A 12,479-nucleotide genomic window follows, 5' to 3' on the forward strand; every position below is an offset into this window, starting at 1 on the left:
GGGATTACCATTTGAAAGTTTTGACACTAAAATCCAAAGTGTGAACCTTAGCCTTACTTAATTACATGGATAACATTCTACCAAGGGCAATTGTACTCTTTCACATTCAAGTTGATAATTTAGGTTTCGGTTTACCTGAAATGTATGCTTAATCTGTTAAGGCATAAGCTTAAAAACATTGGCAAGCTTTCATTCTGCAGTTGGCCTGGGAAGCCAAAGTGCCACACCTTCTGGAATGCCCTTTGTACTGAAAATCAAACATCAGGTACAGGTTTTATTATATGGACATATGTTTGCAAGCAGCAAATGTCACAATCATGTACAGTATACACACATGAAATTCCTCTTGTCCTGCTGTAGTTTGTCCAGGCCTTATACGTGAAACCCCCTCCCCCTTGAAGTTGGGTCTGAGCTCTGACAACCTAAAACCTCTCATATGTTATTATCTTTGCTTTCTGCTGGTGACTGGTTATACAGGTCCTTGCCGCTGTCACAATCAACAACAAGCTGTATTTCAGGTCTGCGTTCAGGCCTGGCAATGTGGAAACATGTAACTAGCAAGAGGGGGTAGCATGGGATTCCTGGGTCTAAGACAACTGGGCTGTGGGTTTGGATCTGGGTTTGTCACAAAAGGGTTGCTGTATTAAACCCTGGGTTTAGAGTAAGAGGGATATGGGTTTTGGAACCTTAAGTTATAATAAGACAGATGTTGGTTTGAAATCTGAGAGGAGCAGGGCCGGATCAAGGTTTTTAGCCCCGAAGCACTTCAGTAAATATCTTACTGTATAATTGGCTTAAATGACAAATGTGAGCAATCCCAGCAGAATGCATGCATGAGAAAATCTGCTGAACAAATAAATAACATAATATTTCTGCAGTATCAGTGTTACATGATACACGTCTGCATGTGGGGCAGGTGATAACATGTTTACACAGAGAACACGGTATTAACAGTTTCCAGCATGTTGGAGCCTGGCAGCATTGGAGCTTTAGCTCAAGTTATGTTCCAAAAATGCTTATCCAAATTTAAAACTCACTTTGTAGTTAAAAGAAAACATACAAAGGCAAACAGACTGACTAGAGGTTTTGTTCCTTTTCAGACTAACAGACCAATGCTTATCTTTACCTGACCTACGCAAGACAAACCATGAGGCACACCCTCAATCTCATGGTAAAATATTTAACTTCAAGCTAAAAAAAAAAGCTAGTGACTTATTAAATGTTCAGAACTTGTAAATCTTCAGTCTGCAAATCATTTGCTGAAAACGCTACCATTGGAGTACTGCTTGAAATATTTATCATTCCTTTGCCCTATGCAGAGAATAAAATCACATGGGTGTAATTCTGTTTTGGCTTTGGTTGCAGCACACTTGACTAGAAGAGCAGCAGAAAACACAACAACAAATCTGTGCTTATGCACAATTAACTAGAAATGCAGAACATCAACTCCAGGCATGTTCACACTTCATCTTCAGACAAATATTCAAACAAGAATTTATGTACATTGGACAGCTTGTTGAAAAACACAACCAACTGAACAGTCAGAATATGCATTCGTACATTGGCACACACTGCTTGACCAGTACTTAAATACAGTGGTTTTGTGCTTTACTAATGATGTTCTGATTAAAAATGTTTTATTCTTTTTATACTGATTTATTTAGTTTACAAAGTACTGCAAAGCATAATACATAATTACACATGTATGTATAAGTTACAAAACATTCCCCTAGTTTTTGCTTTGTGTGTGAACTTTTAGTAGTTTTTAAATTAAATGTGATTCATGTGCCTCTGTATCTTGGCTGCAAACCAAACACCAAATCTTGGAGTGGTTTTAAGCCAAACAGTTCTCTGTCCTTGCACCAGTAATGATAAATATTATAAGCTAGGCCATCCCTGATTTCTGAGATTGCTGTCACTGCACTTCTCCTGACTGGTTGTTTTACTTCATAACTTTTATTATAAGACTTGTGTGTGTCAATGTTTAACACGTTCCATGTTTCTGTTTTGCATCATTTGCACCATTGTTTTATACAATGACACTTGGTTGGGATCATTTTACAACTTCCCTGCCAATACTGCTTTTCACTTAACCTTATTGTACACACAGTCAGTTGTTCAGGATAAGTGTCTGCTAAGTGAATGATTATAAATGTTAAAGAGAGAACAATATATCATTTGAAAAGAACAGAACAGGGGTTGAAACTGCAGCAATCTCTATTCAAACAAGCATACATATTTGTACAATTAAATACTGGGGACATGTTTGTTTAATCCAACCATGAATTTATGGATGGAAGAAAAGGGCAATTTAGGCCTCAGGTCAACATTAATTCTGAGAATAAGAGGAGTATATTCCTCTCACTGTGGAATGTTAAAGAAGCACATTGCTGTCCAGGGTCCCATAAAGCACTGTAAAAATTTTCTTTTGCTTGCATTCCTCAGCAAATATTTGTAGCAGTTTACACCCTTCACCAGAGGTCTGCCTTCTTTAAAATCTCTGCCCTTTTTAAAATAAATTCATTGTAAGGGCAGAAGTTCAATATGTTTGCTATCTCATTTAAGCCACAAGGACAAGATACTATCCCTTGGTGAAAAGTAAAATACAGAACACAAAACATGTACTACATTAAATCCACAGTTTTGATTGTGAATGTGTATATGTGAAACATGCAAATATATTTCATCTATGATTTTATGTACAGTATGATCTATGCACTTTGAAATATTTTTAATGTATTGTGTTCATGATGTTATGTGAGGCTGAGCACATACTATAAAATATAATCTGCACCATATGTATAAAATGATATATATTTCATGTCACAATGGGTACCATTGATCTGTTTTATAATTAATTTACAGCCACACGTGCAATGTATATCCCGTGGTTTCAAGCCAAAGTAGATGACTTTGCTTTCCTTTCCTTTAAATGAGCCTAAGTTCCCCTTATCATACCATTCTGAAGTTAGTTGTTTTACCTTCCTGCTTTATAAATAAAGAATCCTGTCTGGCAAGATTCCTTTCCTACTTAAAGGCATAGTTTACTTTCTCGGATTTAAAATATTTCAAATTTAGTGTATGTTTTTAATTCGCCCAGATATTTTCTGTGTCCAATGAAGGATATTTTAGATACTTGCAGAAGGTTTGATGACCTGTCAGCTTTACAACTGCACGTATCGGAGCATTTAGGGTTTCATGGTCTAAAGCAAGACCATGAAATCCTAAATGCTTTTAGTAACTCCAAAGCAGCTTGTACAGTGTAATTATACCTCCAGAGATTGTACTGTATGTGCATTACTCTACTATTCTTCACTAAATTCTGTTTAACCATATTTTCAGTTGGAACTATTTCCTGTGTCCATGCAACCTGCTCTCATGAAAAAAATGGTGCGGTTACTTGTATCAACATTACCTCGCGAGTGAACTGCTTGAGAACTGAGAAGGAAAGAAGTGCCAGCAAAATATTAAAACTGTTTTTTGTTTATAATTTTGAACACGTGAAAAAAATGAACCTGCAGGCATATGCAGCCCCTGGAAATGTACAAGCTGCTTGCAGAATCGTATCTAATATATACATCATTGCTTACAAAATCTAACAAAAACACACTTAAACTGAAGTAATATAAAAATACTCATGCATTACAGCTGAAGCACATGTGCTTACTTGCAAGACGCTGATTGCAGCATGTTCCACACTACAGGTTACGCATTACTACAGGAGACCAAAAGCACCTTTTCTTTTCTATCCACCAGGATTTTTTAATCAGTTGAATGTAAAATCATGCCGTGAACTGAAATGAAGTGACTTAAACCCATATTTTCCCTTGCAGGACGAGTCCTGCTACTGTGGGCTGCTGGTCATAGTTAGCTAACGATATAGCCCATGTTTGAACCTACACAATGTTTACACTGTAGGGCAGACACTTTACTGGGTTAACTGATGTAACACGCCTCAGTTAACTGATGTAAACAATTTTAAACATGCAAACGTGTGACTATGCCTATGCTTGTGATTATGCTTATTAGGCTTACCCATTGAGAAAGAAGTAGCACAAGTTATTCAACCTCATAGAGGAAGTGCTGGAGTGGGTATATTGAGGAACTCCCCTCAAGACGCTGCAAAGGACTACATTCATTTTTATTCTTCCAGAAGGGGGCAGTATTTGCTGCATTTTTTATTGACATGCATGGGCTTGTATTATGAGTTGTAGAGAATGTACTTTCGATACATTGCACAGGAAGACAGTGTATCTTGTACCAGTGATAAGCAAGTAATAAGTCAGTCAAACAGCAAACATGGAAGCCATTATCAGTAATGAAAAACGATTAAAAACTAAAAACAAAAAATGAGGGATGGCCCCTATTTATATTTTGTCTTGAGCTTCAGTAATCAGCTACTTCACATTTATTTCCACAAAAACGGCTCTCAACAGTTTTCACAATGACTTTCAAGCATATGTAGGTCATTACCTTGGTTTAAAATCTTACGTATCTTTATACTTATCTTTATGGAGGATGGCAATTTTGAGGGCACTGTATGTCAGTAGTATTTAACAAGAGACTAGTATTTTGGCTGCATGGAGTCGTTTTCCTACCATCATCTTTCAGTACAGTCTTTCAGAGCTCAAACACTAAGACATGTTTGTAATAATAAAAGTTTAGTACAAACAAAGAAGCTTTTTGGCTCAGTGAAGTCGAAAAGTCACGGTATCAAATCCAGTCACGATAAAACATTAAAACGTGTAAAAGCAAAAATGCGATTTTAACATTCAACTACGTTTAAGCAGTGGCCTGTTTATTTTCATTTTTTTAAAGCATGGTTTCCATTAGAGACTTTGATGACAGCATCTAACCTGAGCTAAGAGCAGACAGGAAGAGGAGAAGGGCTACAGGTTTCCATCGAGCCACGCGATGTAGTTCGTCAAAGTCCGGTTGCCGACCGAGAAGATGGTGGGCCAGAAGCCGAAGGTCAGGCAGCCGTGGAAACCGTCCTCGTAGTAGTCGCTGGTTACCGCGACGCCGGCCTCCTCCAGCCGCCGCACGTACATCAGCCCGTCGTCCCGCAGCACGTCGTGCTCGCAGGTGAGGACGTACGCGCGCGGCGTCCGGGCGAGGACCTCCCGCTCCGCCAGCAGGGGAAAGGCACGCGCGTCCAGCAGCCCCGGCACCTCGTCCGCCATCCGGGGCGTCCCGTGGGCCTGCACCACCGGTTCGTACCCCTCCCGGAACCGGGGAGGGAGCAGAACGGTCCAGTCGACCTTGGACCGGAACGGGTCGACTCGGTGCAGGTCCAGAGCGCTGTGGTTGTTTATCGTCGCCGAGTCGCTGAAACTGTGATCTGCGTTCAGGTACTCCAGCCAGAACCAGACCACGAGCCATCGCTGGAGGGCCGGCGCGTTCTGGTTCTGCTGGTACGAGGGCGTGTTAAAGTCCAGGGCCTGCAGCGCTGGATAGACCAGAGACTGCACCTTGAACTTAACGGAAATGCTGCTGTCCGTGGCCACCTGGAACCAGGTAAAAAAAACACAATAAAAGATGAGTTCAGCTACACCCATTTGGGATCTGAGAGAGGAAGTGTTTGGTTGGACAAAACAGGTGTTTGTTTAATTGACAAATGAGGCTTAAAAAATGCTAATTTTAAATAATCATGAAAAAATACAGTGTTACTTTTAATGTTAAAGAAGGTATACCTTCAGAAGACCCTTTTGTTAATATTGCAAAAAGACAAATTTGTAATATAAGAACAACGAGTAGGCACAACAGTGCAGACGTTTTGTTTATTTGTAATACTTAAACGTAAGTATTACACAATCACAAACTTAAATTTGACACAGAGTTTATGCTCATTGGCTGTCATCTGTGATCATGCCGCTTGGTTTGTGGATGGAGAGGTGAGATACTGAGCATGTAGCTGTCAGTTAAGAAGTGTATCCAAGACAGAGGGGTTCTATTCCAAGTTGTTTGTGTATTCAGGTATAACGTGTTCATGCGAGCCTAGCTCTGGCTGCCCTTTTAAAAAGGGAGTGTGGTTTTTGCTGAGCTTTCATTATCTCCCAAGTGAATCTGGATCCAGGCCATGAAACAACAAAGCCTACCAGCATAAAGTTCAGAGTGTCTGTTCAACAACATTATTATGCTGTGTTATATGGCTCCATCTGCAGGTTGTGTAGTTTTGGTTTAGATTTTATCATCTTCATATATCAAAACAGAACATTATTATTTTGTTTTGCATCTATGGTAGCAATTTCAGGTGCTTTGTTTGTCCTATAAAAAAGATAACAAAAAGAGAATTTCTATATTGATTCCGATACAAAAATAGATGAAGCCCTACAATTCTAAAATAAAGCTAACTGTATGCCACTGAGAAATGTTAATGACACTTCACTGTTTTTCTACAGGGCGGTCTGGATGTACCTGTTGAGCTACGGCTGCAGCCAAGTTCCCCCCAGCACTGTCACCTGACACCCCAACACGCTCCGGGTCCACAGAATAGTGGGCCAGAACCTCGGGCTGCAGGAAGTGTTTAGAGGCCCGGAAGGCATCCTCAAACTGATCTGGGAAGTGAGACTCCGGGGCTAAGCGGTAACTGGAGACGAAAACAACCACAACAAATAAAAAGATGCGTGACTGAGGTCGAATTACAATAATTAAAAATGTAAAATTAAACAAAATAAAACAATTTAAAAATGGCTTGAAGATACTCGCACTTACTCAACAGATAGAACGACCGCCTTCAGATCTTCTGCCATCTTCCTGCAAAGGAGGTAATAGGATCCCTTCTCTGTTTTTATTTTTTTAGAAAGGGGGGGGGGGTAAAAAGGATTTGTGTGAGATCATTCTTACAACATTACTTTATTGCATGTTTAAGAATTTGTGTTGCATTTGCAGTCTCTGTAAACATTCAATGTAAAGACCATATAAAGCCAATTCAGTTAAACATTTTCACACACATACACCTGGGACATGCTGGAACAGTGCCTTAACAGGATGAACCACCCAGACACCTCTAAAATAAACTTTGCTGAGTTTACACATCCTGGATATGTGTGTGTGTGTGTGTGTGCACGTGTTTGTGTACATATGTGTGTGTGTGTATATATATATGTGTGTGTGTGTGTACACACACACATGCGCACACACTATATGTATACAGTACTACACAGCTTATGTAGATCTGTTATATACATTCCTGTATTGAGTGTTGTATAAAAGTGCTGAGATAACCAGTGTAGTACAACCTGAAGTACAGTATGGTTTTAGGAGGCCTTGAGGTGAAATAGTCTGGGAACCCTTGTGAGAATCCCTACTTTAGCACGAGCTAAGCTTCACTCACTGGCAGTGCCCAGGGCCCAGCCACCTCCATGGAAATACACCACGCCCCTCTTCAGCTCGTGCTCTGCACCTCCCGTCCACTGGCATATCCGGACCTCGACGCCGCCCATGGTGGTGTCGGTGACCAGCAGGTTCTCACCGGACATCGAGTCCAGCGTGGCAAGGTTCATGGTGTAGTTGAGCACTTGGAGGAAGTGGCAGATACCCAGGCTGTCGGCCAGCCGTCCCTGTGAGAAGAAGGGCTACTAAGTAACCGCTTGGGCACAGTGACAGACCTGCTTCTCCCCTCTCTATTCCCACCTCCCACTTCGGCACACTGGCACAAAAATGTGAAATCCGGTTAATGTACAGACAAAAAATGGAACACAGAGTTCATTCTCTCAGATAGGAATCTCTGAATGCCAGCTCAGGAAAAGTTCACCAGCACAGGCAATGTCAGCTCAGCCTTTGAAAATCCCATTAACCCATAACGAAACTTATTGTAGGATGTTTGCACTTCTAAAGAAATCCATTTCTTGCCGTAGCTATCCCATAAATCCCCATGAGCTATGACAACCACTACTTTATTCAGAGATTCATGCCAGAAAGAAAGTTATATAGTGTGATAAAACTGAACACGACTGGCCCTAAAATAACTTAAATAACGTCAAGACCAGTGTTCTTTACTGTACATGATCGATATGTAAGCTACAGGTAAGTTGTATAAGGACGAAACTGAAGCCTTCGCGAAAACTAATAGAAAGTTAATAAATAACTGATAAAGCGGAACGAAACTCAAAGCTAGTGGAACCATTAGCCTACAATAAGGCTATGAAAATGATTGGAAGAAATGTCACAACAACTGAAAATGCAAAATGGCCGTTTGACGTAATACTGCATGTAGCCTGCTGCATAAACTTGCTCGTTTATTACTTTACAGTGGTTGCAATTCTGTGATAATTTGACGCAATTATTTAACATTCTCGAAGGCACTGCAGGTGCTATAACAATTTAAAGGTTGCCCAGCCTGTAAATGAATAACTTCACAAGTGGCAGAACAACCAGGAAAATGTCTGTTTACAAATAGGGTACGCCAGATAGACTAAGCTTTATGTTTTACTGCACAGTAAAGTGAAGTGATAACTCACCGCATGCAACATACCCCGGACCACTCCATCAAAAAGCATAAGTTTCCATGGTTCGGAAACTGTATTTGGCAGCGGAAGGTAGAAGTAATAAGCGGTTGCAGCCGCAAGTAAAACGGTAAACGCGAAAGCCCCCTTCATTACTGCGTTATGTCTGCGACGATGACAGCACCTTTCAGAAGATCGGGTAAACTGTCGTACTGCACGCTAATCGATAATATACGGGTGCGGTTGGTCAACTCTGAACCTAGAGGCATGGGAGATGAAGTTTCATAATCCGTGACGTATCTCACTGTCTTTCGACAGTAGCCTACTGTGGGACAAAACGACAAGACGCAGGTGAAGCAGAAGTTTAATATTACAGACACAGCTTGTTTATTGACCGACACAATTGCTATTGTAATTGGCAGAGATAAGAATATTGCATACGCTGCTTTTGTTTACTTTCCATTGGGTAGGTACAAAACACGTCAATGTAAACAAGAGTAAAAATGTAATACAGAATGTAACTGTGGTTTAACTTTATTAAAAACACTTTTTCCAAACTGGATATCATAGAAATGTTTTTCAGTAACATAGATAAAATTTAGCAGTGAATCAATTCAAGATTTTAAGACCCTTTGTCTCAATGAACATATGAATGAAAGAGATTCACTTTCTGAATTTAAATGTTTTTGTTTTCATGTTTTGTGTCTTTTCTAGATTGGCGCAGACAGTTTGTGTATGCGATTAAGTGCATTTTAAATCGGCGAAATATTCAGACCCCCTTGCGTCGTCACACTTAAAACCATAGACTAAAACTGTAGCCTTTGTGATGTACCCATTTTTAATATTCCATTGCTTTGGCGCTAGGCGTCACTGTTGTCCCTGAAATACCGCAGTGGTGTCCAAAAAACTGAAATTATGCGAGGACTGTGCACTAACTCCATAACTAATAACGAATTACTAAAATTTATCAAGTAATATATATTTTTTGTAATTATATTCCACAAGGATCTTTTTCTGAATAACATGTAGGCTACGTGTATTTTCATAAATGCAGACTATTGTTTCAGGAAATGTAAAACTAATCAAGCGGGTGTAGTGGTGGTTCAGAGTGGTCTGGATATGAAGAGCTAAATAGCCAGTGTTGGTGAAAGCTTACAGGTCCTGAAAAGTTCAAGATTGACAGGCCTGACAGGTTGTTGCCGCCTGTCTTGAAAAGTTTGAAGAACTGTAGGATAGTGATAAATTAGCCGTCTATTCAGATGTAATGCGCCAGACTGCGAATCTCAAGCTTAGCTGCTAGTTCAAAAATGATTCTAAGCAAACTAATGTGCATTAAATACCTAGATCAATTTATTAGATTTATTAGATATCTGGGACTGTGCCCGATATTAATGTGTATAAAATTTAACTTGAAAGAATTTTTAAAACCCATTGTCTTGTTAATTGACTTTAAGAATTAAAGGGGTTGCTCACTTTAAAAATGTCTTCACTTGGATTTTTAAATAATCTTTTCAGGTTTGTCCAGATCTTTTTCAAGCCTGTCGGTTTAGAAATCTCACATAAACCTACTGTACATTAATATATATTGTTGTTACATTATCAGAAATCTTTAGCACTTCTGCTCTGCATTGAATCGTTTCAATGTAAGGTTTCTGAGAACATCAAGATGCATGCTTGGTTGCAGTTGGTAATTCTGCTTTGATTGTCAAATAAGACCTAGCCCCCAGTTATTGTCCCCTTTTATATGAATGATGTCAGGCATCATGACTGCAGACCTGTCAGCACAAAGTAAAAATATCTTTTACAAGTTTGTCTTGTCAAATAACACATATATTCCCATCAGCTGAAGTTGCATGTCCACTCTAGTGAGCAGTGGCATAGATATCCCACAAGAGGGCCTCTGTGAATTGCAATTTTTTATTTTAATTATTTATTTTTTTACATTTTTTAAATTTAGAACTTCTTTTGTTTATAAATTCAATAAAGCTTATTTAAATACATTTTCTTGGGTAACATAATCTATTTGACAAATGCACAAAACCTTATCTAAATTACTTCAGGCTAAAGTTTCTTGGAAATACACACGTCAACACATCTGGCTAAACATTTTCTGTGAGATTCTCCATTTTGATTACAAGAGACTGTTTATGTGAGGGTTTAAATGAGGGGAAAGCGTAATTTAGCAAGATTGGCTGTATGCCCTCAATCTATATTTGTGTAATGTGTGCAAACAGTAACTGGAGAGGTCTTCTTGAATGGAAGATGGGATTCTAGAGTGGGGAAATTTTGACGGTACCAGTGAACTACAGCCTATAGATCATTATGTGACTCACTCACCTGGCATGAAGGATTTTTTTTTGTGTGTGGTGGGGGGGGGGGGGGGGCTTGGGGGGGGGGGGTGTTTTGCTTATTTCCACTTATAAAGCATGGGAATGTCACATTACTAATGCATTCACAACCTTGTTTTAGATTGTAGAGTAAGTGCAAGTCCTAATTTGTAAAATATACATTTTTACAGGAGAGATTATTATATATGACGCAATATGCTTGAGAAAAATAAATGTCAGCTGTAATTTATGTGCAGGTAATTTCTGCAAATGTCATATTAAAAATACATAAAGTCATTATATGTTGTGAAGGTGAATTTATTCAAATGATGTGTGCATTCATTCAGAGAAGCATCTGTGCAGTACAACTAATTTCCTCATGGTTCTTTCTATCAGCCTGTTCATACAACTGATTAGACAGTAGTACATATATTGCTGTGTAAGAAGTAACTATTATTTATGACTCCAAGCAAACACATGGTAAACTTATAGTGGAAAACTAAATCGGTAGTTTTAAATATTCAGTATTTCATCTGCTAATGCTCACAATTTCTCAGTTATGCTTTCACATTTGTGATTTAGAATTAATATCATATTTATAGACTAATACTTAGAGTTTGCTTATGTTTGTTAGCGTCTTGACATGGGTATTGTACAAATAACTATATATACATATATATACTGTATATCACTCATTATTCATTTACTGCCAACTGTTAACCAGTTTTTTTAAATTATTATTTTGAAATACAGGTGATGTTCCATAATATTCCATAATACCTTTGATTGTTGTTATTCTCCAATCATTTTTTATTTTTTTATTTCATAATTGACCGAAATCATTGATGGGAGAATTTGTTGTACACTACAAATAATATGGCTGTGGAAGCCATACATACATTTGTCAAAATATCATAAATATAAAAGAATAAGTGTTTGTGTATATCAAACAGTGATAAAGGAAAACACTTTTGTACCACTCCAAAAGGTTATCTATTATTTCAGAACTACAATGTAATTTTGCAGTGAGATATATCCCTTGGTGCATGTCAAAGTGCATTTCCATGGTTTTAAAGTAGACAGAATTACTGTGCTCAGCACATGTTTCTGAGTTAGTCACGGCCTTCAGGGCACAAGGCACAGGGCCTATCCAAACGACTCCACATCAGAGTTCATTGAACGGGCCTTTCTACATTTACCATGGAAATGGTCCAGGTGCCAGGCAGGCCCAAAGCTTTATAGATGCCATCAACCCAACCAGGGATTTTGCAACTCGTACAGAAGAACTTGTCGAAAGAAGTTTGGTACGGATATGATTTATTTTCACAAGATGAAAATAAGCAGCTATAAGTGAGGTCAGTTTAGTTCAGGCTTTTCAACAACTATGTGCCATTAACCTTAACTGCAGTTCTTCATGTTGTTTCAGGTATATGTAATATCCATCAGTGGTTAAAAAAAAAAAAAAAAAGTCCCTCCTCGGACTTCCTGTTGAAGACAAGGTTAACACCCATACTACCCCTTTTCTGGGAGGATAGGTTGCCTTGTGTCGTTCTCCTGTGACTTTGACAAATCACTCTCCCCAGGCTTCCCCTTTCAAAGTTTGGCCCGCCAATTCCCCAGAGACGAGGTGATATAGATCTAAATATCTACACTCTTTCATGTAGTACTTGAAAACAAGACTCAGTCGTGTGGAATGTGCGCTGCT

General features: G+C 39.0%; 1 protein-coding gene across 1 annotated transcript; it reads right to left on the bottom strand.

Annotated features, from left to right (window-relative positions):
* Nucleotides 1–4,152: 4,152 nt before the first annotated feature.
* On the bottom strand, nt 4,153–8,755 carry nceh1a (neutral cholesterol ester hydrolase 1a). The gene is made up of 5 exons (XM_064338723.1): nt 8,463–8,755; nt 7,337–7,562; nt 6,715–6,784; nt 6,418–6,589; nt 4,153–5,507 (listed from the first exon to the last, which is right to left on the bottom strand). The coding sequence occupies exons 1-5, from the start codon at nt 8,598–8,600 to the stop codon at nt 4,890–4,892; spliced, it is 1,224 nt and encodes a 407-aa protein (XP_064194793.1). The 5' UTR covers nt 8,601–8,755; the 3' UTR covers nt 4,153–4,889.
* Nucleotides 8,756–12,479: the final 3,724 nt, after the last annotated feature.

Source organism: Anguilla rostrata, chromosome 6 (genome assembly GCF_018555375.3).
Source record: "Anguilla rostrata isolate EN2019 chromosome 6, ASM1855537v3, whole genome shotgun sequence".
In the NCBI taxonomy this organism is placed as follows: domain Eukaryota; kingdom Metazoa; phylum Chordata; class Actinopteri; order Anguilliformes; family Anguillidae; genus Anguilla; species Anguilla rostrata.

Bases quoted from the DNA above. Each gene is read 5' to 3' on its own strand.
- nceh1a (XM_064338723.1), bottom strand. From the start codon at position 8,600: ATGAAGGGGGCTTTCGCGTTTACCGTTTTACTTGCGGCTGCAACCGCT. The intron at 7,563-8,462 runs GTGAGTTATCAC...TTCTTCTCACAG, and splicing joins TCCGGGGTATGTTGCATGCG to GGACGGCTGGCCGACAGCCT. The intron at 6,785-7,336 runs GTGAGTGAAGCT...AAATAAAAACAG, and splicing joins CTGGGCCCTGGGCACTGCCA to AGAAGGGATCCTATTACCTC.